Source organism: Belonocnema kinseyi, chromosome 8 (genome assembly GCF_010883055.1).
Source record: "Belonocnema kinseyi isolate 2016_QV_RU_SX_M_011 chromosome 8, B_treatae_v1, whole genome shotgun sequence".
Classification (NCBI taxonomy): domain Eukaryota; kingdom Metazoa; phylum Arthropoda; class Insecta; order Hymenoptera; family Cynipidae; genus Belonocnema; species Belonocnema kinseyi.
In genome coordinates, this window is record NC_046664.1 from 93,306,942 (window position 1) to 93,334,935 (window position 27,994).

Sequence of the window (27,994 nt, forward strand, 5' to 3'; positions counted from 1 at the left end):
TTTTATTCTTTTCGCATTTATTGAAGGACCCCTCTACTGATTTTTTAGTACATTTTGTATTATCACAGCTTATCTATGTTATATTCCTATTTTAAATAGGACACTTATGTATAAGCATTACATAATAATATAATACAATTAAAATTATTCAATTAACAAAATAAGTAATAATAAAGTACCAGACAGTATCTTGAAACCAAATTCTCAGGAACGGAATTCGATTTGCGTTTGTACTTCAAGGTAATTGAATCAAGATTAGCTAACCGCTAAGTGTGCTGATCTTAGATCCAAATCCTGGGATCAAATAATGAATAGAATCTAGAGAGGAAAACGCTCAAAACTCTTCGAAACTACTTATTATTATTATTATTATTATTATTAAAACTATTTTACGAATTATCAGCAACACACTTATTCTCTTTTGCTACTGATGACTGAAAACTCAACTTTCCAACTATCTTCCACTTATTTTCTTAGACAAAGAAAATCGATTGCACCTCTATCGGAATTTAATGAAAGTCACGACTGAATACAAAAATTTCTACTGCTACTTTGACCTTTCATGTAAAAACTTAAACGCCTTCGATCAGCTTAGGTAGAAAATGCAGAACGTATTTATAGTTATCACTAATAATATCTTTACATGGTACAAAGTTATGTTTATCGTCTAGGAGTATTATGAAAGTTAGCAAGCATTCGTCAGAATCAAAAGAAGTCTAGTTTTAATTCCACTTTTAATGTCGCACTTCAACACATGTGCAAACAGTCAAGCAAAATTTATTAAATCTTTGCAAGGGGAATTGGTCTTGCCAAATCGAAAAAATCAAGTAATTGAGTTCGAGTGCTTTCCCCTGGATAATAAACTTTAAAATCGAGCTTTAACTGATATTCCAAGTTAAAATAATCAGTCTATGCGTGCCTGAAATGCAACACTAGAAGTTCAATTAGGTTCCAATTGGGGCAAACTAGTCCAGTTTCCAACTAAAAAGGTAAACAAATTTCTAACAATGCAGAATTGGTAAAGGGAACTTAAAAAGCTAGATGACAATGTCTAGTACGGTGCCGATTTACAAATTAACTACGGATTTGTTCGGTCATATAGATCCTAACATTAATTCCTCTCTTCTTCAAGTGAGTCAGTGGCTTTTAATTTATTATAAATACACTTTGGCTGGATCTATCAGGATTATTCCTCTAACAAGTTACCCTTTGCAGGGCCTATCGACATTTTCACAAACCAGAACCTCTTATCTATCCAAATTAAAAAAAAATTAAAAAGGATTAGTGCTAAATTAAAATCACTTAATTTAGAAAAACCTTATGGCGATATTATAATTATTGAAGGGAAAATTAATGGTACAAAAATAAAAGGCTATGCGCCTTCGAGAAGGCCAATCCGCATCTCTACATTTCGAGAAGCCTGTTTGATTCAAGGAACGAATTCCTTTCAATTAGTTGTAGTTTCTCTGAATTTAGAATCCTCCTTTTCGTTTAGAATTCATTTTTAGAGCCCTTTTTTGTGTTTCGTTTCCTCCCTCTTTTCAATCTTCAAAAAGAGTGTCTTTGTTTATTGTAAATGATTGAAGTGGCAGTTCAAGCCCTGTCTCTTTTAATGATATTCAGCGACTATTAAAGTTTCATACTGTTGTCAATACCGCTTCTAACTGATTTGGATTCTCTGTTGTATCTTTTTGCCTCAACCCTTGGAAACGGGTCAATTTTTCTCTAAAAACGTCCTGCGTTCGAGACTTTTTTTTTAAATTATATTGCGGCAACTTCTGACTTTGCCAAGTCTACAGAAACTGCGTGGCTGATTATAGAGACTTGGCCGGTGTTTGCCGAAGTGGGATCTGCATTTACGATATTCAGAGATGAAATTTTGGCACGTTCGTATGCAACGACTGTGTTGAGACTTAATAATCTGTAAAGGAAAAAAATAGGTATTTAGTGCTGGCTTTATTTTAAAGTGTAACAATACCACTCTAGGATTTTGGAAACATCGATTTTTTTGTTTGGTTTACACAATACTTCAGGATAATAAAAACAATATTCACTTGGGCCTATATACGGTGCAGGTATCGCAGATTATAAGTAAAGAAAGTTAAAGGATTTAAGCACTCGTGAAACTTCAAACGCATTTTTCTAGAAACAACTTTTTTCAAATTGGGAGGACGTATTACTTGCACACCGTTATATGAATCGATTTTAATCTTTGACAGTAGCTTCACAACTTCATTCTCTATGGAAGTACGTACCTGTTTTAGATTCAATGTCAACTTTTTTTTATAAACAATTTAATGCTTATTTTTTTTACAGAAAATCGATTCATTTCTTAGGATAAAACCGTTAAAATAAATTTTTGTTTAGACTTTAACACGTGTTAAAAAAAACATCTAAAAAAATCCCATTACTTTTTTCATACTTCCAAAATAAATTGTCAAAGTTAGGCTTTTTTCAGACGCTAATGGTGTTAGCCCTTCAGGAAATTTCACAGACTTACAAATTATTCTAAACCTTGAACGTTTTGAAATATTTGTGGGCGTCCGCACGAACAGGGCCCTTATGGACGGTATGGAGTATAGAGGAATATCGCCGAAGAATTCTCTATATTTTTGGCACAAAATGAACCATCCAAGTTTAAAAACGAGTCACTGAGACACTTTTAAAGATGGATGTTCGAAAATACGTTTTCGAGAAAAACGCGTCTAAACTTTGCGAGTGCCATAAGCACATATGTTATATTTTTTCTTCGAACACGAGATATACCTACTCCCGGTTACTATCTGGACATGAGTGTAGTATCAAATAATTGACTACAGTTCTCAGTATCATTCTCACTCAAACCCAAAAATTATAATTTTGTCTTCAACTTAGACAAACGCGAATATCTCCTAACTAGAACCGGTCATAAGGGCCTTTTCCATGCGGACATCCACATTTATTCTGTAGCTTTATAATAATTCAAACCTACGATTTTATGGAGTATACTCGTACATTAATTCAGTAAAGTCGGAGAGTCAGCAATTAAATTTGTAGGCCCAAAAGTTTCAGAGATTTAATTTATTTAACGATTTCAATGTTTTTTCTTTAAATTGAAGCTTATTACATTTTAGAGATGTCGCTCGAGGCTGATTAAAAAAAATCGTTTAAACTTTCATTATATTTGTGTTACACAATACTTTGCTCCATGTACTCATAATGATATTTCCGCCATAACACATATAATTAGTAATTTTACTCGCGTTGAATAGAAATTTTTAATATGATTAAATTCCTTAAATTCTTTAATTGGTAATAATAAACAAATTAAAGGATAGAAATAGCCTTTGCTGCATTGTCGGTGTTTGAATGCGCTATTTCTGGGCCATCGTTTCTTTTTACCTCAGGGTAATATCCTCATAAAATAGATTGTCATTGGGGAACTATTATCATTGTTTTAAACGATTATTATGAACAAATTCATTTGTTTCGAATTTTTTAACATAGACGACATTTTTTCTGTGGAATTATATCTTTTTATCTCAAGAATAATATTTGACACAACTGTTTGTCATTAAGCAACAATTAGAGCTGTCGTAAACAACTGTTATAAAGACATTCATTTATTTCACATTTTTGAAAATAGTACTTTTTCTTTTCAGAGGTATCATGTCTTCTTATCTTAATAGTAATAACAATAATACAAAAATTAAGGATATTTTTTGGCTCTCACAAACTTAACTCTGTACTTGACTACGTCCGAACTATTGGTCTTAAAACCAGGTCTTTCATAAGGATCCGTCGAAAATAGAAAAAAATCAGTTTGAAACTTAAAAATATTTACGTGCATCCTTTCATTTATTAAGAAGAGAATAAAAAATAATAAAACGAAAACAATTCTTTTTGCAACTTTAGGCACAAATTAACAAACTTGCCGTTTTCGTCATATTTTGAAATATTATTTTGCCGAAAAAAATTGGTTATTTTTTCCATTTAAGGTTATTTACCTCCATAAACTTTGCCCGAAAACATTTTTAAAAATTTTCCGTATACGAAAAATTAAAATGGAAAATTTTCAATCGCCATCTCCAATAATGAGGATTTTTTTTTTGTTTTCAAAACTTTGTTTAACGCCACAAAAAAACTTTTCAGTGCTATTACCAACAAATATAATCATTTTGAGTTTTTTCTGCCCACCCTACTGTGAAAGTTCAAAAAAATGTATGTATGTATGCTTTTTTAAGTATCATAAACTGACTCGTGGGCATAATTGTGTGGCAAGGGAGGGTTAATAAGGTTTTATTAGTAATGATCTAACTGCGTTCGTTCTAGCACAAAAAACATACTATTTTACATTTTAAATAAGAGTTTTTACACAAGAACTTTAGTCAGTCTAAAACAGATCAATTGCCAAACCTGTTTTTTTTTTAAGGTGCAAAAACACGTTTGTGTGGATTACTAATTTCCAGTGCATCCGAGAACAAAAATTGATACCAAATTAAGATACCAAAAGATACTAAAATTAAGTAAGACAAAATACTACGTGAAAACTAAAAAGTAATTTATCTTGAATAGGTTCCGAGTTACGATAATCTGAAAACACCCAATTTAAAAAAAAAATCAGTATTTTTTCCAAAATTTCACTGTGCCCTTGAATCTATGAACTTGACGAAAAAATGTTGCAGAGATGAGTGAAACTAGACTCCATTTGTAGCACACTGGAACTTGGATTGAAGAACGGTTTCAGCTATGGCTTGTAGTGGCCTTGATCCTAAGTCGGGGGTATCTAAACGTAACAGGCAGGGTCGCATGAACCATTTCTGTTGGATTTGGGCGCATGACGCAATCTGATGCAACTAATGCGCTGAGTCCTCATCACGAAACTGCCAAGGTCATGAATTCTAGGAATGTCATAAATCCGAGGTTTCTAATTCCAGGTTCCAGTGTAATTCCCAAAAAATAACAATGTCCTACCTCGAATGGGTCATAAGAAACGACCTTTTAAATTGACCATTATCAGCCAATTTAGAGGAAAATTAGGCGGAACGATCCCAAAACATGATAAAAGAATCTTGGCAATACTTTCGGCAAAAACGATTCGAACACTTTTTTAAAATAACACAATTTAAACTTTTCTTAAGCAATTGAATTCAGTTTTAAGTACTCATAAATTGAGTAAGCTTCAATTTAAAAGAATAATTAAAAGCAAAAATTTAATTTTTCCAGAACTGCACGTCAGTTTTAAGATTTAAAGTCTATGCAAGAATAACTTTGATTACATTTCAATATTGAATTAAATTCACGCAATATGAAGTTCAAAATTTGAATAGGAAGCGGAAGGTCATCAGGTCAAAATTCAAACCTAAATGAATAGACCAATGACAATCAATATAAAATTATCAATATAGACGTTATTCAAGTGAACTAACTCACCTTATGCAAACGTATATTATCACCAAAGCGGTCCCAGCCGAGAGCATTCTTATAATTGGGCTTTCGACCAGTTGAATAAGAATCCATGCAGCTGCTGCAGAACCGCACATTATGGTGACGATTGCAAAAGTCTGGAGCCAATGGCGAGGGGTAAAACTGTGTTGCCAGTCCAATCTGCTAGCGTGTTCCACGTTATACTTCGTTCCACATACCTTGCATGTCAGGCTGTCCGCGTTCATTGAACTCTGAAATCAGTTAGAAACCAATTATTTATATTTTTAAATATTTATCTGAAAAAACACAGAACACAATTGCGCTTTTGATTTGCGAAATCCTCGTAATTTCATTTTGCAAAATTAGTATCTTGCATTTGCAGTGACAACGAAAATGAGAAATTTGTCCGTAAAGAGTAATTATCTTTAGTCCGGTTTTTAAATACATTCGCCAAGGCTAATTTATTGTGATTCGTGATGAGTAAAGAAAGAAGTTTCAGTATATAAAACTAACTTTGAAGGAGTCAGGTGTAAGTCATAAATAATGTTTATGAGACTTGGATAAGTAAAGGTCATGGGAATTGGTTACACTATCTTTGATAGTCGCTTCTCCTTCCAAACCTAAATTGATTTTGCACTCTCCTAACACATCTAACTTAAATTGTCAAATAATACTTCTATATTATCAAATGATATCACAGCCGCCACTTTAGGAATCGAGACCCCCCTCTAATTGCCCGCTACATTCATATATTTTTTCCCGCTCGAATACCTTAAATACCCACCCGGTCTGCATAAATGCTTCCTACCGATTTAAAAACTGCCCGCCGGGCCTTTCTAAATGCTCGTTATCTTCCCAACTGCCCGCCCAACGTCGTTACCTACTAGCCATCCTAAAATACAACAAAATATTTTAATTTATATACGTTTTATTTAAATTGTATAAGATTGAAAATTAGTCAAATTTCTCGAGTTGCAATTAAATGTTATTAAATGAAGTTATTCCCAAGGTGTACCACTGGTTGGTTATACTTACAAAAATTTAATATTTTTGCTTTATGCAGTATTATTAATTCGTGAAGCATAAGTATAACCATCAATAGCCACAATACAAATTTAAAAAGTTATTATTTTACCAATAGCTTATATTAAAAATTGGATGCACCTTGAAAAAAAATTTATTTAAAACAAGTTGTACAAAGTTAATAAAACTGCTAATTCATAAATTCAATAGATTCGGCTAAAAATAAATAAAAAATTAATATAAGTAGATATAATATAAAATATTTGTATTGTTAAAATAAAACTTTAATTTATCAGATGTAATGTTTTATAAAGTATGCAATGAGCGTATCTTAAAGAACATGACGTATAAAAAAGACATATCTCTTGCATCTCCCTAATTGTCCGCCTAACATCTTGTAAAATAATCAGTGGTGCAGTTATAAAAATATATTTATCGCATCGGATCATAGATTATATTATAATTCAAAATTTCCTGACCGCAGCGACATATGTTTGTTGGTTTTTCCTAACTTGTAAATCGATTATGTTGGTCAAATTTATTTAAAACTGCGCAGATATTTACGCTTCGATTCAAATATGTTATTTTTCAAAGGGTTTAAGTCGACAAGTCTCTTACTAATTAGTCGAAAAATATGTTTGGCCAAGTTATAAATATTTGAATTTAAAAAATTGAAAACGCAGATCATTAAAAAATGGTCCAATTGTACCAAAACGACACAAGATACGAAAAACGTTAAAAGAATAAAATTGTTTTTCTAACAAAGTTCTAGAAAAATGTCTGTTGACAGTTTTTTTTATCTCGCGCTATTTTCGAAAATGTTGCGAAAATATTTATAAAATCCGTTATGACTTTTTTTCCAGAATGCAGTTTTATAGCATCGTAAATCGTAAAAAAGAACATAAATAGCAGTCTGAACAACTTATACATGAAACTTTTCCTTTGAAATCGGCATTTTCGAAATAATTGATACTCTCCATTTTCTTAACTTACTTCATTATTTTTCCATTCAAATCTTGTTGAAATACTTCAATTAAGTCCTTTTTAGTTTTTTTTATCACAACGTAAAATTGTTTTTTTTTTATCTTGTGTCGTTTTGGCGAACCTAGAAAAAATCAAGAAGAAGAAAACGGTGGAATTATGAGTAGATTAACGGATTCCGAAAGAGGAAGAGAAATTCTATTAGAATCAGAAACAAACAAAAAAATACCTCTATTAGAATTTAAAAAATTTGGACTATTTTTTGACAATCCACGTTTTCAATTTAAAAAATGCAAATACTCATAACGTTCTAAAAAAAAAGTTTCGATAAAACAACATATATGAGGAGGCAGATACAAATTTCGAAGTTAGAAAAAAGGAATCATTTTACAGTTAGATATTTGCAATTGAGATATCCGGAATCTACCATTTTTTTCAATTCCTGGCTTATGTCTTTTGTCAGAAATAATTTTGTGGTTTTTTGAAGTACTTTAGGTTTTAATTTTATTTTGCAAAAAGCGCGAGTAAAGATCAGGTAGTTGTTGAGAAATGATTATGAAAACTGGCTAAAGCCCGTTTTGTTTTTTCGTCCTTTTCCTAAGAGAAAAAATGATGAGCATTAAACTTATGTTGATTAAGAGTCATCAACATTCGTTTGGTAAAAAGTATCATAAATTTTCAGGAACTTTAAAAAATTTTTACAACTTTTCTGGTGACTACAGAAATTTTCGATAAATTTCAAGATATTTTTTGTTTCTATGAAAGTATCGTCAGACCACTTTTTTCTTTAGTAGTTTTAGTACTACACCACTGAACATAATGATTACAGTATACAATTAGATAAATGTACTGGAAATTATAATTAAGAGAGCTGCTCAATAAACAAAATAAGAATTAAATTACCTCAACGAGCCAACGACGCAGGCAATCGTGATGGACAGCACTCACGTCTCCCCTGCATTGACAAGGCTGAATGAATGGACCAGCATCTTGTCTATCACTATCATAGCATATCCAGCAATCTTTGCTGCTACTGGAAATACTATCTCTCAGGAGTTCAGACTCCGAAGAAATACTTTTATCCTGTAGTTCAATTTCTTTCACGACTTTTCCTTGATCCAGATCCAACTTCTTCAGGATTCTTTTTGGATTCAAAATCCACAATCGCTCCGGACTCGTGCAATTCCACAAAACGCAGGGAAACCAAAGGGCAACACCCAGTTCGATGACCCTGAAGACAACGTCGTGCCAATTTCTGCTGTAAACAGGAACTCTAACAGAAAGAAGAAAAATATTTGAATAAGATGTCACTCTCACGAAACCAAATTTCCAGGCGTTTGCCGGGTTTGAAATATTTTTGGCAGTCATTTAAACTTACTTTGTCTTCCAAATATCGCTCAGTGTTTCGCTGAAAAGGAATCCGCCAACTATGAAGAGCATGAAAGCTTGGGAAAGCAATCCTAATCTTGATTGATGTAGCTGAGAAGTGTTGACGAGTTTTTGAATATTTAGGGTCTCAGTTGTTGTTTGGACCGGTTCGAATAATTTGGCTGTTACAACTTCCTCTTCTTGTTCGTTCGTCTCCTCTGGAACGCGATTTTGTGTCGCTATGGACGTCACATGATCTTCGCATAAAAATCCTCCTCGAACCTAGAAAGAAAATTGATGTAATCACATATAAAGCATTATTTATTTGAAATTTAACGCGTTTATTATGTTTATTTTTATATCTGGACTTCATGCTGACTTTGAAAAATACTTCGACTCCGTATATCAGGAAGAAGATAACAACTATGAAGAGAAGAACTGCGTAACAGCCATTGAAAATGTGCGTGTAGAAGCTCTGTAAAACAAAGTTAGAATGGAAGAGCGTGAAAATTATTGCAAAATAAAAGCAGTTAAAATGTTGTAATATTGAAAGTTAAAAACTTCAAATTAATTTGGATAAATAAAAAAGGTGAATATTAGAATTCTTACTTGATCAACTTCAGTATTCATTTGAACAATAACAAATTCAGCCACCAGTAATGAATATGTAATAAGGTTAAAGACGACAAAGCCCAGAAATGACTTCGAAAGAAACTGAGGTCTGTCGTATCGAATGTCACGCAGGTGAAAGACTTCTGCCCAGAAGCAAACGATTAAGGATGATCCACTCAAGAGAAGAGGATAATAGGCAGATAACAAACTTCTTGACCATCCTTCTTGAAATGCAGTCTAAATAATAAAGAGTATAAGAAAACTTCACGGCCAATTTTAAAAATAGGATACGTATCCCATAATGTAAGGGTCTAAGAAACTATCATTTCTTTTGTAATTTTAGAAAATACTTACCGGAGATGTAAAGTAAGCCCCGCGAATGATTGAAGCAAGAAAAACAACAAAGTATAAAACTTTCTGGGTCGTCACGCGGCAGGCTCGAAGAAAAGAGGGAGCTTTCATTCTTTGCCACTCTGCAACTATGCACATTACTAATTGTATGAGACAAACAAAGGCAAGGATGAAAAACATAGATGCAAATGCGATGTAGTAGCTGAAGTTCGGAACGTGGCACTCAGATCCATCGAATTGAATCTGCGAAAGATGGAAAAAATTTAAAGAGTAATACTTTATTATTGTATTTATATAGTCTTTAACATATGAATCCAAATTTTGGAAGAAAAAAAAAGATGAATTAATCAGAGAATGAAAATAACTTTTTTTATTTATCAAGGATGGATTCCATGTCATTTCATCACACTGATTTACCCCTACAAATATGTTTTAAAAATTCAAAAAATTGGCGACGATACGGGACTGAAATTTCTTGTATTTTTTTTAAATTCATATTCCAATCTTGAAAATTGAAATCGGTCAAATAGAGCCGAAGATATGGATATTTAAAAAAAAGTTACAAAAAATTGTAATATCCTATATCCTTGTCAACGCTAATTATTTTAATTTTTTAAAAATATTCAAAGAAAAAAATTAACCAAAATTTTCCATTTTAGAGATGTTTTTTTGAGTTATTATTAAAAATCTAATAAAATTAGAAAATATTCCTTAAACTAGTATATATGATACTACTGTTTCACTATTTCATGAAATTTGTTCTAAAAAAAAATTTAACTCCATTTCTTATAACAGAGGATTGCTATAGACCTGTGTAAATAGGAGAATAGTTTTTTTTGCATACTTTTATAATATTCCTTTTGATATTTAATGAAATTATCTTCATAACTTGTGATTTACATTTTTTTCTAAGCAAATGTGAGCTTTTTTGTCATAGAACTACACAAGAAAATGAATTGCCAAGACCCAGTAAGGGAAATAAATAAATACCAAAATCGGAATTTTGAAAATTCGCTATACTTTCAAGTTCGAATTTCGGATGCTGGATTTTGGCGTGTTTTTCCCTCGTGCACTTTTGTCACTGGAATGTTTTCAAGTACCCGCACAAATTATAGTCCCATTTACACAAGTGTTCAAAATTTTTTTAGAAACGGGCGAATTCAAAATGAATAATCTCTTAAAAAATGATTCATGAAAAGTCTCTAGAAATTAGGATGACTTTCTGTTCTCCAGGAATGTAAAAAATTGAAACTGAAGAAAATTTAAAAACTCTGCAAAGAAGACATTTTTTGGCATTATTTTCTATCGCGGGTAACCAGGCTGCATATCTATCGATTACATATCAATTTTTTGTTTTTAGAATCCAAATACGCTACTTTTTCGTGTTGTATCGACTTCGAATTCCAGACTTCAAATGGCTTTTAATCAGGAAATTTAATAAATTCAACTTGAAGAGTTATTAATACATGGTTTTGAAATATTAATTTCTGAAATTATAAACACGTCTATTTGAATTATTTTTAAATGAGAAAATCGTATAGAATTCGTTTATATTCAACTTGTATTTCCTTAATTGTTAAGTTTGATTAATTTGATAGTTTTTACATTGGCATACTTTGAAACTTATAAGTTTTTGTGAATTAAAATGCATGCAAATTGGAAAAATGTTCTGTTTCATTATTTCACTTCAACTTCAATCAATTTCAATCATGGAAAGAATTTGTTATTTAAATTGATTTAAATAAAAATGTCAAACTCTAGCGTCATTTTTATATGGTATAGCTGTTCTATTTTTGTGTAAACCTCGGATTTCACATTTTTGTAAATGAAACACGAAATGCTTATTATGCTTTTCATTAAAAATTATGTTAATTGCTAACGCCTTCAATTTCTTATTATTAAATTTTTAATGGGTTTAAAGTATGAATGTTGAAATTAAAAATGATTTTTATTGATTGCTAGTTGAATCAATAATGATGAACGGGGATCTGGCGATGTTGTTAAACTTTGTACAACTTTAATGTTGGGCGAATGAAGTTTATGGTTAAAATACGTTTCCAAAATTTTCAAAATTCAGCGAGTTCCAGGATTTCTAATTTTGAGACCAGAATTTTACTGAACCCGCCCGCATATCTCCAAAACCGTTGATTAAATTTGAATGAATTTAGCAGGTATAGTAAATAATTTATAGACCGTTTTAATGAAGCTCCAAAGCTAATTTTTTAGCGTGGTCACGCTACCTCAAGTGCAACGATCGGCATAGTGGGACGAAATAAAAAAATTCAAAGAACTTTTAGAATGCAATTCTTAACCAATTTTAGAATTTGTAGGAAAAATTCAGAATTAATATGTGTAACTAATTTTTGCTTAAAATTTAATGTTAATGCAAATAGTGAACAAATGTCGATCATTTACTTTCTTTTCTATTTTCCTTCTGTGTTTGATGAGCATGGGTGTTTGGAAGAAAAAATGTTATTTGTTATAAAAAAGAATAAAAAAATCAATCAGTGAAAATTTTGGACTGTTCGCTATTAAATAATATTTTGGCGATAAAATGAATTGCTTTAATAGACAAGTTATATAGACAAGTTAATAGACAAGTTAGTGATTTTTAGTTCTTTATCAAATGAACAAATAATATTAAAAAACAAATTCTTATCGCTACGTATCACTGAAAACATCATTCAATATCAATTAAGAGGAAAATATTTTCTTTCTGCTTTCAAAAGTTCACATTGGGCATTTGTTTATATAAATAATTTGTGGGACAAATAAATTAAATAACATTAAATGAAAAATTTTCATCTTAAGAGACATCATGAGAAGCTTAAATTAGGTAGAATAAAACAAGTGATTTCGTTCTACCTATAACAATCAGAATCTGTATTTATGTATATGCGTAATTTGTTTTTTAAACATAAAAACAAATAATATCAAATGACAGATTTTCAAGATCATCAACAACTTATTGATAAAATCAAGTAAATTTATCGCTAAGATATTACTTTAATAATAAAAAATCTACCATTTTCATTATTTGATATTGAAATTTGTTTATAACAAATAAAGTAAATGATAAAACATTGTTTTCTTTACGAAATTACTACGCATCAAATCTCTGCGATACGGAGCGATAGAAAGTTGTTTACGAAAAGATAGAAGGAGAAGCAAAGAATCGACATTTGTTCGCTATTTGCATTAACACAACATTTTAAGCATTTTGTTTTTTCTATGTCGCATGGATCGTGAGGCCGAGCGGCCGTACTAAAAAATAATTATCTTTGAAAGTTACAATGTTCATTTTTTTTATTCGACGCAGAAAATTATAAGACATTAAAACATTTATACTACAAAAATCTGCCCGGTGCAACTGTATTAGTTTTTAAAATTGCAAAATAAAAATTACTCTGAGATTGTATAATTGATATATGAAATTAATCATGTTTTAATAAGTACATTTGAAATTGAGTATTCCAGACAAAGATGTTAAACTATTATGACTTACAATTTGTAGAAAAAAAATGTTTTCGAACATGGAAGATTCAGACAATTACAAATTCCTTAATTTTAAAATCTATTAATTGAAAATTGAGTAATTAAAGCTATGATGAGAAATTATTCAATTTATGGTGCTCTCACTTGAAATGGTTGCAGTCACTTTACAAAAATAAAAATTCAACTATCCGAGGATTCAATATTGGATTATTGTAGATAATTATTTGATAAAAAAAAATATTACCTCGCAGAGGCAAGTGCCGTTATGGCATTCCCCGTGGCCGGAACAATTTTCCATGCCGCAGCTATTGTTCCATGCCATCATTCCGAGTTTCATCAGCAGTGTTAGAGGATTTTGCGTGCTAAATGCAATCATTTGATCCATGGTCACTGCTTCTGGTGTGAACTGCAAAAATGCAGCCCTGAAACAAATTATTCAAACTATACATATTGTCTACTTTAATAAAATATTTCAAAGAATTATACATTATATTCGAATTATTATTTAATCACGTATATTAAAACTCGTAGACCGTTCTTTAACAAATCCTTATCAGAAAATTTTAATTGAGATCCGTAGCTATTGTTTATCCACGAATTTACAATTTTCAGACAAATTTTCACTAAAGATGACTCACATTAGGCAGAATTTCAGTAAATTTCAGACAAGATGAAAAAAAAAATTGATTGTTACTCCAAAGTGAATGTTATCGCACAATTTTTAATGCACATATGCTTTTTCGACAATATTTCTACAGTAGTTCATTTATCAAACAATTTTCTTTATATCACGTCTCTATGCGATATTTACAACATTTGAAATAAATTTTGCTTTGCAAATAAATGTTCTGTCTGAAGAAAGCTGCCACAGATTAATATAATTGAAAGAAGTGGAAAAAGTAACTAATTTAGGCTAAAAACTGACGAAAACGGACTACTGTTCATAAAAAAAATAACTGTAATATCAATAGAAACACTTATCTAAACACGGAAAAATAGTTTGAGAAACTTTACCCAAATCAGTTGGGTAAACTTGGGACATATGGAAACTTTGATAAAGTTTCATTTCTAGTTGGGTAAAACTTAATTCGGTAATATTTCATTCACGAATATGAAATTGTGACAAATTGATACGAATATCTTCCGAACTGTACTGTAATTAATACTGTACTTGGTGGCTGACATTTAAGTGCACATACTTGTTGTAATATATATGAAACGTTAGATAATAAAAATTACTGATTAGTTGGATAAAGCGCGGCTGAGAGCTCGGTAGAAAATGTAAGTGCGGGTTTGAGAAAAGGCATCAATGAATCTCTGACGCTCAAGACATTTTAACAGACAGTTGGGTAAAACGTAAGCTTGTGTGGACCAAAAAAATCGTATATACAATCAACAGCATACCTACACATTAGTCAGTCACAGCAAATCAGAATACAATATTTTCGCAAGTATACTCATGAAGCCTACAACTTTGTTATATACTGACTAGAGGATTTGATTCAGCACTTGTGTGAAATACAGCTCATACAAGCATCATGTTTTATTTATTTTAAACAATAAAAAACGTAATAGTGGGCACATTACACTGGACTCCCGCTTTCAAGGGTGTTTTAGAGGTACCCTCAATGGCCTCTATAAATCAACACTCTCCAAACCTTTCTTCTCTGGCCCCCATGGACCTCCTTGTCCGGTAAAGCGGTTATTATAAGAATGAGGACAATGATAATGCTAATATAATTATAATGATAAAGTAACATAAGAAAAATAATCACAAAAAATTTATTTTCTAAGATTTATATTTTTTGGAACAACAATTTTGAAATTGCAACTTTAAGTCTACAATTTAGTCAATTTTCAAAATTTTTGACAACTTTGTTTAAAAGTTATAAATAACAACACACGCAAAAAGTTCTTAGTACGCACCTGTCCCAAACTACAAATTTAAAATAAAAAAATTTCAAATAAAATTAACACAATTTTTTAAAATACAATCCAATCTGGATTTAGTTATTCTGGATCTAGTGTTTCCGAGAATTGACGCCGTGCCGAGGGTATGGGTGAGAGAAGCAGGGGGGGGGGGGGGGGGGGGGGGGGGGGGGGGGGGGGGGGGGGGGGGGGGCTCCAGGCGTGACAAAACAGGAGAGTTATTACAATTCGTTATATCCATTGGTATTAAAACAGACGTATTTTAATCGTCTTGTTTTTATGATTAAAAAAAAGTGCGCAACCTATTAAATAATGTTGCTATTATAAATTTCATTGCAACATGTTAAGTTTTCCCATAAATTTAATTTGTTTATTTTTAATGTTATTTTTTACAATTTGAACAAAAGATACGCATACTAGTGGAAAGTTGTTCAAAGAAAATTTGTAGATACAATTTGGGCGAAAAATTATTTTAGATAAAATGTTATTGTAGCTTGTATCGTTTTTCCAAAAAGTTAATTTTTTAATTTTAAAGGTATTTTTATAACAAAAATTTCTAAAAAATTTGTGCATCTTTTTTGGTTAATCAACTTTTGTATTTTCATTTTTTTCGTCTCCATTGTGGTTCTTCAAAAAATTAAATTTTGTTATTTTTATGTTTTTTTTTTTTATTAGAACAAAAACTACGCGTCCTATCAAAAAAATTATTTATGACAAATTTGTAGCTCTTTTTAGGGTGCACAACTTGTTTCTTTTAATATTTTCATAGCTTGTATCCAAAAATTCAATTCTTTTGTTTTAAATTTTATTTGTTTTGTACTATAACAAGAACTACGCGTCCTGTCAAAAAGTAATTGCCAACAACTTTGTAGATCCTTAGATCCCCCGACTCACGGTGCTAATGAGCGTGACGAAATAAAAATTATTCGAAATGCGAAATTTCTAGCATTTCGAAGAACTTTTGTCCCATTACGCGTATCAGCACCGTGAGTCACGGTGGTGACTACAGCCGTTTTGTTCTCCTCGTGTATCAAAAACTGATTAATAACAAATTTGTAGCTCCTGTTTGAGTGAACAACTTTTGTCTATTTTTTCTTCGTAGCTTGTGCCGTTTGTCCAAAAATGTAATTCTCTTATTTTCAGTTTCATTTTTTACGATTAAAAAAAAAACTACGCCTCCTATAAAAATTTAATGAATGAATGGTAATGAATTTGTAGATATTTTTTAAATGCACAATTTTCGTCTATTAACCTTTTTTCATAACTTGCGCCGTTTCCCCACTAGTTTAATTTGTATAATTGTTAATGTTATTTTTTACAATTAAAACAAAAGTTACGGATCCTATCAAATATTATTAATAACCAATTTGGGGCCATCGATATACCACGTGGACACTTTAGGGGGGGGGGGGGGGGGGGGGGGGGGGGTCGGGCTAGAATCTACGTGGACCCACATTTCCCTAAATCTGTGGAAAATATACTAAAATGAGACAAGGTCCGGGAGCTCGCGACAATTCTATGAACGTCATTTTAGTCCTCACTAAAATTTCAGATTCTTTTGTTTTCCTAGTCAACAGTTCGAAATTCGTTGACTGACGTGAAACCCACGTGGAATGATTGTTTAAATGCTAAAAACTAACAAGAAGTGTGACTGGCAGCTTCTCGGTGGTGCCAAAGTTGACTGGCAGCCTGTCAAACAAGTCAAAAATTCGAGTGAAAAAACGTCATTTTAGTACTCTTCAAACACAGGTGGAATGATTGTTTTAATGCTACAAAATTAACTAGAAGTTTGACTGGCAGCTCCTGAGTGGTGCCAAAGTTGACTGGCAGACTGTCAAGCATATAAAAAATGACTGGATGAAAATCAGAACAGTGATTTTAGTACTCCTGAAACGCATTGGGGATGATTCTTTAGGTGCTAAAAAGTAAGATAATAATTGATTGGCTGTTCCTCACTGGTGTCAAATTTCACTGGCAGACTGTCTAGACTCTAGCATGTCGAAAATTCAAGTGACAAAAAGTTATTTTAGTACTCTTTAAACCCATTGAGGATGATTTTTTTGGTGCAAACAACTGACAAAGAATTTGACTGGCAGTTCCTGAGTAGTGCCAAAATTGAATGACATTTAAATCCGCAAGCGAATGAAAGTTTTTTCCTTTTCATTAAAAAAAATTTTCATCTACACGGAGAAAAAGGGATGTTCAAAAGTAAAATCTCGATGTTCAGGGTTAACATATTATATGTTTAACTATAGGACAACAATCTAGATGTTCGAAGTTAGCATCTGTAGATTCAAAATGTTCAACTGAAAAATCCGAGATATTACATGTATGATTATGTCAAATGAGGTCTGTAAATATTTGAGGAGTTTACTTATTTATGGTCATTTAAGGAATTAATTGATAACTTATTTGTGAATTTTAAATTAAACTTTAATGTTCGTACACGAACGAAAAACAGATAAAGGATACAAAATGTCGACCAAATGATGCATTCAATCAAGTTGTGGTTATATTCAATATTTCTAATTCAAAATAAAAACGGGGATGAATAATCGTAGAACGAATGATCTGTAATCTGAATTAAATATTCTATCTATTTTAAGTTACTTAAACTCAAATTTTATTTCAAATTTATAAACCTTTTGTCAAATGTGTTAAGTCAATAAACCTAAAACATAAGATCGTTGTTTTCTTCTTTAGACAGCAAAAAGTCGTTATCCAATTTTATTTAAGGACATCCAGTTTTTATTCTTTGGAAATGTTCCAAAATTGTAATATTCCATAATTTTAATATTGAATATATATAGCTTTCAAATATAGTCGTGAAATTGCAATGCGCGAAGCAGATGCGCTCGAAGGGTTTCAACATCTGAATGTGTTTCACTTTAACATACAAATATTTTTACGCCTAACATCTCAAAAAGATGTTAAATGTATGGCATGAATATCTGCGTATTAGGTATTACAATCTTACCCTTTGAACATCCATTTTTCTCCGTGTATAGGACACTTATCTAAAACTAATATGTATTTAAAAAAAAGAAACTACGTAAATCTCACTTCTTACGTAAATTCAAAGCTCGCAACAATAGGTTTCAACAGTACTAAAATGATGTTTCTTCACTCGAATTTTTGGCATGTTTCACAGTCTGCCAGACAATTTTGGCACCACTGAGAAGCTGCCAGTCAAAACTTTGGTTAATGCTTAGCATTCAAACAATCATCCCCAATGGGTTTCAAGAGTACTAAAATGACGTTCCTTCACTCGAATTTTTGACATTTTTGACAGCCTGCCAGTCAACTTTGACACCACTCAGGAGCTGCCAGTCAAACTTATTTTTAGTTGTTTGCACCTAAAAAATCATCCCTAATGAGTTTCAAGAGTACTAAAATGACGTTTTTTCACTCGAATTTTTGGCATGTTTCACAGTCTGCCAGACAATTTTGGCACCACTGAGAAGCTGCCAGTCAAAACTTTGGTTAATGCTTAGCATTCAAACAATCATCCCCAATGGGTTTCAAGAGTACTAAAATGACGTTCCTTCACTCGAATTTTTGACATTTTTGACAGCCTGCCAGTCAACTTTAACACCACTCAGGAGCTGCCAGTCAAACTTATTGTTAGTTCTTAGCATCCAAACAATCATTCCCCGTGGTTTTGAAAAGTACTAAAATGACGTTTTTTCACTCGAATTTTCGTCCAGTTTAACGATAAATTGTTGCAAAATGCATGAACAGCTGTTAGCCAGTCAACGAATTTCGAACTGTTGACTATGAAAACAAAAGAATCTGAAATTTTAGTGAGTTCTGAATGACGTCCATGGAATTGTCGCGAGCTCCCGGGTATTTGGAAGACTAATAATATCTATATTTTCATAATATATGTCCACGTGGACAAAGTAGGGGGGGGGGGGGAGTCAAAATTCCACGGGTGCCCACGACGGGCGGGGGGGTCAAAAAATGGTGAAAAATTGTCCACGTGGTATATGAATGGCCCCTTTGTAGTTCTTTCTTTAGTAAAAAATTTCGCCTATTTATTTTTTTTCTAGCTTATGTCATTTGTAGACAAATTTTTGTTTTGTTTTTAATGCTGCTGTTTAAAAATAAAACAAAAACTACGCTTCCTATCAAAAAATAATACATAACAAATTTGTACATCTTTTTTGAATGCATTTTTGCGCTATCAAATTTTTGATTTTTCAAAAGAATTTAAAAAAGTGTTATGTATATCGTGCATTGATTGGCTTAAAATTTTCATTTTCGTTTGTTTTTTATCGGAAAAAGTCAGTAGTGTAAATAGTTCCTTTTTTTGAGTACTGAAAATAGCCGTACATAACATTTTTAAATCAAATTCATAACAGACTAAAAATCTACAGACAAACAATAATGCATACGGGTTATTCCATAGAATATTAACAACTGAAAAATAAAACCGTCTCGAATATTTTTACATTATAATTAGAGAAGGTATTAGATTTGTGTAAAATTTGACCCTCCCCCCACCCCAGTTTTGTCAAATATCCACGTTTTGAGGCCCCCTGAATCCGAAAAATAGGTTTTTACGAATGTGCCTGTCTGTTCGTTCATTAGTTAGTATATCTGTAGATTTTTGGTTTGTTCGCACGATAACTTTCGAAAGAATTGACAGATTGGATTAGCCCTTGGTCTATTTTTTTAGTGTCCTAAACTAAAGGTCAAGTTTGTTAATCAGCCATTTTGGATGGAAACTTAAAAAGTGAGCACATTTTGAATATTTTTGAGTCCACTTTTTTCAAGATTCTAAAATTCTATGAATTTTCTTGAAAAATCTAAAATTCAAATTTTGACAGCATAGACAAATAATTAAAAATTACATTTTGCGGTCAAACTATCAAAAATACGGAAAAAGATGAGTAGAAAAAAATTGTACATTTGAAAATGATCTACAAATTTGTTATGAATCAGTTTTTGATAGGATGCGTAGTTTTCGCTTTAATCGTGAAAAACATAATTAAAAGTTTAAAAAATCTGCCCGCTGCGTGGGCACATTCTCATCACAACTTTTGTCTTTTAATTTATTTTTCGTCTCATGTCTGGGTTTTCAAACAATTTAATTTTTAAATGTTTTAATGTTATTTTTTAGGATTAAAACAAAAAACAGAATTACAAAAAATTACTCATGACAAATTAATTCATTTTTACATTCTCATCAGAAAAGGTACATTTTTTCATTCAAAAACTTCACATTATTTCAAAGATTCTTAATTATATAAAGGTGTTTTCAAAATAAATAAATATGCATCCTCGTATCTAACACAGCGCTGCTGAAGGCTGATGCCGTCTCAGCATAAAACTGTTTCTGTAACTAGACTCACCACCCTAAACGCTTCGAGAGACTCTTTTAGTGAATTATTAGGAGATGAAGCAATAGGGCAGCACAATTGCGATGTAGAACACGATGCGGTAGAAAATTCAATTGAAAAACTCTGTGTCACTAAGGTTAAGGATATAATTTAAAAGTTTAAAAACAGCAAGGCTGCTGTGTAGACCGTATATCTAATGTTTAAATCATAAAAATAAAATTGGAAATTAGCAAATGTGCCTGTGAAGCGGGCGGATTTTTTAAATTCTAAAAATCTGGAATAGAAAAAACTAAACATTTTGTACAATCTTTTGATTCGAAAACGATTTTTTATAAATGAATGAAATTTTCAGGTAAAATCAATGATTACCTTTAAATGTAGCGATGAATGAAAATATTTCATTTTTTTATATCAAAGATTAAAATATTCGTTATAGTTTTGAGAATATCTCACAAAAATTGCAAAGTGGATCGTTGGGTAATTTTTATTAGACAGTTAATTATATCTGCGAACACGTTTCTGCGGGCTTTTTCGCGACTTTTCCGTGTTGATCCTTCAGTGATTTCTTACGCACTCATTTATCGCAAATCGGCAGCCAAATTATTACAAAGCGATAACAACAAATCTGCAGATAGGTCAATGTCTTGTTATTTGTGATTTCGCGGAAAATTATGCATTCGAAACACAAAATTCTGTTACCGGCTTTCATTGGAACAACGATCATGCAACTCTATTCCAAATGGTTTTTTTTACTTCAATGATTATTTAAAAATCAAGCATCAAACTCTTGTAAAAAACATAATTCCACAGCAGCCTATGTATTTTTGGAATCATTCAATATATATGGCATTTTCATGCAACGGCGCACGGAAATGACCTCGTTATGGGGCGAATGAAGCTTTGAAGAGAAAAGCTAGAAAAGCCAGCCTACAAATGTCTCCACACAAACAAATAAGTTCAGGATTAGAACTTTATCAATGGGTTGTGCAAGATGGATGTTTTTTAAATAACAGAGTCCTTTTTTTAATCGAAAGTCATAATGAAACTGCAGATAAATTCTTGAGAGAGACTTATGCGTTGTGTCAAAAATCTTAGAATGTTAGCTTATTCAAAACTAAATCGAGGTGTTCTTTAAAACGAAAATTAGAGTAATTTAATTGGGGGATAGGGAATTGACGAATGTATGCATTGTTCATGGAATTTAATTTTCCATTTGTTATCTAAAGATACTAATAAATAATAGATCTGTACAACAACTGTTTCTCTTGTTTCCCTTTATCTACCCATATGTTGTGACCGTATGCTATGATCAAATGTTATGGAATTTTAGAGTATAATTTCTTTTTCTATTTGGCGCGGCACAGCGCGCATTCTCAATCTAAAACTCTGAAATTTCTATGAGATATTCTCAAAACTATAAAGAATATTTTAACCCTTGAAAAACTATTTTTAAAAGGTCCGTTTTCCGTAAAAGTCATTTATTTAAAACAATTGCATATTTCTTATATAAAAAAAAAACAATAAATTTTGCATTCAGAGCTATATTAAAAGTGTAGGTAATCGTTGACTTTATCTGCAGATTTCATTGCTTTATAAGAAATCGTTTTCGAACTAGAAGATGTCGTAATAAAATACTACATTTTTCTATCTAAAGCGCGAAAAAAATTCGAGCCGGTTTTATTTTTCACTTGTAAATATAATATGGAATTACCTATAAAGATACAGATCGACACATTCGCGGTAACCTGTTTTTCGGGTTCAAAATGTCTAAAAACGTGGATATTTAACATAAAGGAGAGTAGGGGGATCAACATTTACACATATCTAATACTTCTCATTGTGTAATAGTCAACTTTTTGGCGAACAGCAATAAAACAATGTCAATATAAAAAATAAAAGAACTTTACCCTTTACTTCAATTATTTCGTTATTTGACTTTTCATTACTTGAAGTTATCTAATATTTTTTTGCAAATTATATGTTTGGTGTACAATCAAGTTCAAAATGAATCAATCTTTAACTTGACTTATAAAATTGAAGAAAAGAGCCCACACATTATTGTAACAAATTTTAGAAGAGAAACCCGAGAATAAATAATGAAATTTTTTTTCATAATTTTTTATGTAAATGTAGTTGTTTGCATATATGTGTTTTTGTATCTTCTTTAGACTAAATACGTAATTTGCATTCAATTTTAATTTACAAAAGCTCATTCCATTTCTTGAAAGTTTCTTTACAATTATATTCGTCACGTTTTTATGTAAATTATTTTATTTAGAAATTACACGTATATTTATTTTTAGTTAGCCATTTTTAAATTAAACAATATACTATTTAATATTTAAGAAAAACGTGATGAATAGAATTGCAAAGAACCTTTCAAATATAGAATGAGTTTTAGTACTCATTACTCTTACGCAATTAAATTAAAACTTTCAAATGATAATCTAATAAATTATTTAAAATATAACAAAGTTTGTATATTAATGCTTTTCATTGGATTAAAAACAATTATTCTACAATAAGAAGGTTTCAAAGACTTAAAATTTATCAACATTTTTTAGTAATGTCATTTATTTGAAAGTAGTATTTTTAAACAAAAATCATCAAGCTTCTCTTTTGTCAGCAATTTTAGGTTATTTTAGAGTTATTTTAAACCGGAAATGGATATTTTTAGAATAAAATGATTAGATTTTATTCGAAATCACCATGTTATAAGCCATGTTATATTATTATTATTATTATTATTATTATTATTATTATTAAATTGATTCCAACCTTTTTACATTATCATCATTTATGATTGAGAAAGTATTAGAATTGTCAGAAATTTGACATCACACTTTTTCAACGGATCTCGACGTTTCGAGACCCCCTGAATCCGAAAATCAGGTTTTCACGATGGCGTCTGTCTGTCTGTCCGTCCGGCCGTCCGTAAACACGATAACTCTCGAAAAAATGAACGAATCAAATCCATCTTTGGCACACTTTTTCTAGGTCCTAAAAGAAAGGACTAGTTCGTGAACCAGCCATTTTTAATAAAAATTCAAAAAGTGAGCGCATTTTGAAAATTTTTGAGACCACTTTTTTCTGAATTTGAAAATTCTATGTATGGATATTTATAGTATTGAAAAGAACTAACAATTTATCCTTATGACTTTTTTCGATAAAAAGAAAATTCTCAGAGTTATAGCGTTTTCAAAATTTTGTTAATCAACCGAAAATCAAAATTTGAAGCCGAGAAACGCACGATATGAAAAAAAAGTCAAGAGAAGAAAAACATTTCTTTTTGAAATCCCTACAAGATTATCATAACCAATTTTTGGATTTTCTTCAAAAATCGAAAATTCAAATTTTGATTGAACAAAAAATAATGGAAAATAAAAAATCCCATTTTGTGGACAAACTATGTAGGATACAAAAAAAGATGAATTAACCAAAATGGTTATCCCAAAAAAGATCTAAAATTTCGTTAAGAATCACTTCTTGATAGGACGCGTACTTTTTGTTTTATTCGTGAAAAATAACGTTGAAAAAAATAAAGTAAAAAAAAATTTGTGGAAAAACGACGAAAGTTACGAAAAAAAAATCCAACAAAACCTGTTTACAAATGTCTGTCGAAAATCGAGCGCGCAGCGCGAGTGTCACGATGAGAATGTGTACCTCAAAGCCTACAGAGCTTTGAGAAACTTAATCTTTGACTATACTTAATTAAGTAGACAATTCAGAATATGAAGACGCATATAAATACTGCCATCTAAAAGAAATCTTTTTGATCAAGTTTTTTTCAAGCATTCCAAATGCAAAGAATAAATATCCGAGGGCGAAGCGCGAGGTAACCTATTATCGAGCGCGAAGCGCGAGATTCAACCGTTGCGCGCCCTAGGCGCGCTCAAACTTGCGAACGAAGCTACCCGAAGTAGCATTTGTAGCGCTGAATAGAATAGTTTTTTTAGATGTTAAACGAACAGAAAAGGGAAATTTTGTTGTTTACTGACAATCTGCAACCATAGAGTGGTGCTTATCATATTTGTGTTTCTCTCGCACACTTAATTCTGAATTCCTAAGGGTGGTCTAAAAAATAATATATTTTTGTCATTGTCTCACCCTCTCATTTTCTTTCATTTGCTGTCAAAATAATTGTGCAATTTTTAATAAATAAAAAAATGTTTAAACCGTGGATCAAGGCCTTAAAATGCTAAAAAGTGACAATTATTATTTTGTGGTTGTAAAAGTGACAAATGAGTTACACTGCCGTGCAAAAGTTTTAGGGCACCTCTTTTTTATGACTGAATAAATTCTCTTAATTTTAATTTTAATTATGTAGGCAAATCAGAATAAAAGTTAATAAATATATATTTTGAGGAAACTACATAGAAACTTCATGATTATATGTTTCATATATTTTACAAAAATATATTTGTTACAAAGATAATATTGCAATTTTTCGAACTTTTTTGTCACAATTTCAAGTTCTTGTAATTCAAAAAGAAAATGTTTACTATTTATATTCATAATATGTTTTGATACGGGGAAAAAAGAGCTTCAAAATGAGACCAAGAACATTGAAAAATGTTGACTATTTTGCAAGTTATTAAAAATTTAAGAAAACGTTGAAATTTACACTATTTTTGCAATATCTACTTAAAAACTAGACAAATTGGCTTCACTCTGGGCTTATTTTATACAGAATTTCGAAAAAAATCAACCTTTCAAAGAGAATTTTTTTAGCTCTATTATAATTAAACTTAAGATAATTTATTTAGTCATAAAAAAAGAGGTGGCCTAAACCTTTTGCACGGCACTGTACATAAAACCAATAATTATCGCAATAAAACTTTGGTAGGCATGGCTGCAAAGTATTTTATCCTAATTTTATTCAGAGTCCTGCCATTAAAAGTAAAGGAAAAAATACTCTCTATAGGAGGTTGAAAATTTATAATGTGCTCTTTTTTTACGCCTTAGATATTTGTGGCCTTGAATTATTAAAAACGACCTTCTGAAAGTTAAAATGTGTGCAAATGATAAAAAAGTGCCCCTAAACTTAAAAAAAAAAACTACTCCACATAACGATATTTTGATTCTTTCGCAGTGCTTCACATAATTTATTGTAAGAAAAAGTTGTAGGATTACTTCAAAAATATTACTCAAATAGTTTATAGTTTTTAAAATAATTTAAAGGCAATTTGAATTCCGGTTTTGGGCCTTTAAACCACTACTGTAAAAAATGGCATAATACTGTCTGGAAGTGAAGGATAGTAAGTTCTATAAATTTAGTCGACATTTCATAATTAAAAAATCATTTTCTCAATGACATTTTGTTGATTTGACTGTTACACATCAGAAACACGTAATGTAAAATTAAAGTGAGTGCACAAGTGCCGAAAAAATCCAGCTATTCGTACCGAAATTTTTGTACAGATATACAGTTTTCCAGCTCCCCCTATTCACGCGGAAAACATCATGCTATTTTTACCCAAATTCCGGTCACGTCGCGACGGCCAAAATTAAAATTTCACTTGAATTATTACAAAAGATTAATACAGTAAAATGGGCTATCCTTTTTTTTTCTAATAATTTCATAAGAATCTCTGGTACGATCAGGAAGTTCGTTAATGTGACTTTGAATTGAAAAGTAAAGGAGCTTGTAAATAATTTTTATATTTAGTACAAAAGCTTTATTTTTAAATAAGAAAAATGCAAAATATTTGTGCGAAACCTACTCCTACCAATTTTTTATATTTAGGGTGGTTTAAAGATTCAAATTAGGAACTGAAATTGCCTTTAAATTAATTTTTTGAAACTATGTATAAAATATTTGGCTACTATTTCCGAAGTAGTCTTCTACCACTGAAACCTGTGGTGTTATAATATTATAATATACATATAATATTATTCTACTCTGTATCCGCGTCTTGAAGAGAAGGGGGCATTTTTTAAGAAAAACCTAAATTCACGTTTTTTGACAAAATGACAAAAGATACAAAAAAAAAATCAAAGCAATAAAACTGTTTCTCTAAAAAAATTCTAAAAAATGTCTTCACACTTTTTTCTTCTCTCACGTAATTCTCGAGATTTTAGCAAAAGTATTTATTCCTTGAAGCTTATTTTTTCTCATCAATACAATTTAATGGACCTTTTCCGTTTTTTGTCACACAAAAAATGTTATTGTTCCGAAAAATATAAAGCTTTAACAATTTTATACATACTTTAGAAAAAATCTCTAAAATAATGTGAGACAGAAAAAAGTTTCAAGAGCTATTGTTATTTGTATTCATTAAAGGCCGAAAATATCTAAGGTTAAAAAGAGCACATTACAAATATCGAACCCCTTATAGAAGGTGGTTTTCACTTTTAAGGCCTTGTACTCTGAATAAAATTAGGGTAAAATTATTTTCAGTTTGAATGCCTTAAATCACGTATTAAATTATTTTTTAAATTTGTAACAAAATTGTAAAATTATTTTTAGAGTAAATGAAAGAATATAGACGAGTGACAATTATCCAAATTGTAGGTATTTTTCTGGCTTTTCCAAATAATAAATGTAAGATTGACTTAGTTTCAAGGGTATCAAGTAATAAAGAAGCAGACTACTTGTTCTTATCTCTTACGGAAATAATCTATTTTTTGATAATAAAGTGCGTATCACTTAAAAACATGGGACAACACAAAATAACAGAAATAAACAATTAATTTGACACAATTCATGATGAGTTTGTTCTATAAACCCATAAATAATATTTGGTATTTTTATCTTATTTATGCATTTTTGGAATGAATAGAAAAATGAAAAGTTAAAAGCCGCCATTGTTGTTGTTTCTCCTAAAAACCGAAAACATGAAACGCAATATTTACAAACAACTCACTGTTCAAAAAAGCGTATCTCCTGTTCACATTCATGGTAAATATAGAAAGTAAACTGTCAAGTAAATGAAGCGCGGCCTGAATTATGAGCTTATCAATTTGATATTTTTTTATGATTGCGTGATATACTCTGTCAGCTACTGTTAACAGAAGGATTGACTGCATGATCGAACGGACCAGTTACGGTGTTTTTGTGCATGAAAATATATCAAAAACTCACTGTAATTTAAAGCAATTAAATCTAAAACGTTTATTTTGGTGTTCTGAAAAGGAAACAATGGTTACGGTAGACTGATTGCTAAGTGCAATTTGAGTGCGCACGTACCAGCGAATGCAAGACCAGTGCCACTTTTTTTTCACATTCGTCAGCTGTCTTCCGGGATCTTGATTCCTATCCTTAGCACTGCCTGTCACTTATCACTCGTCACTTAATGTCGGTTTTATAAAAAAGTGGAATATTAACTCTTAAGCCTCTCAAAAGAAACCAAACGTCACTAGCGAAAATTAAGAAAAATCTCAGGTTTTTCGTTCTTCGTTCGCGATCGCGTCGACTCAACCCCGACAAACACCCACCAACACACTGAAGAAATACTTGCAACACATGTTCAAAATGACGGAAG

At 31.1% G+C, this 27,994-nt stretch overlaps 1 protein-coding gene across 3 annotated transcripts; it reads right to left on the bottom strand.

The window, feature by feature from the left end:
• Positions 1 to 27,977, bottom strand: LOC117177910. 3 transcript variants are annotated; one of them, XM_033369001.1, is made up of 9 exons: positions 27,700 to 27,977; positions 13,481 to 13,658; positions 9,745 to 9,984; positions 9,388 to 9,627; positions 9,158 to 9,253; positions 8,789 to 9,060; positions 8,314 to 8,683; positions 5,413 to 5,657; positions 1 to 1,921 (listed from the first exon to the last, which is right to left on the bottom strand). In XM_033369001.1, the coding sequence occupies exons 2-9, from the start codon at positions 13,619 to 13,621 to the stop codon at positions 1,762 to 1,764; spliced, it is 1,764 nt and encodes a 587-aa protein (XP_033224892.1). In that variant the 5' UTR covers positions 13,622 to 13,658; positions 27,700 to 27,977; the 3' UTR covers positions 1 to 1,761. The 3 variants fall into 3 exon arrangements, with proteins under 3 accessions (XP_033224892.1, XP_033224894.1, XP_033224893.1); XM_033369003.1 differs by lacking the exon at positions 27,700 to 27,977 and adding an exon at positions 27,595 to 27,639; XM_033369002.1 differs by lacking the exon at positions 27,700 to 27,977 and adding an exon at positions 27,377 to 27,446 and having other exon boundaries at positions 1,762 to 1,921.
• Between the last annotated feature and the right edge of the window lie 17 nt (positions 27,978 to 27,994).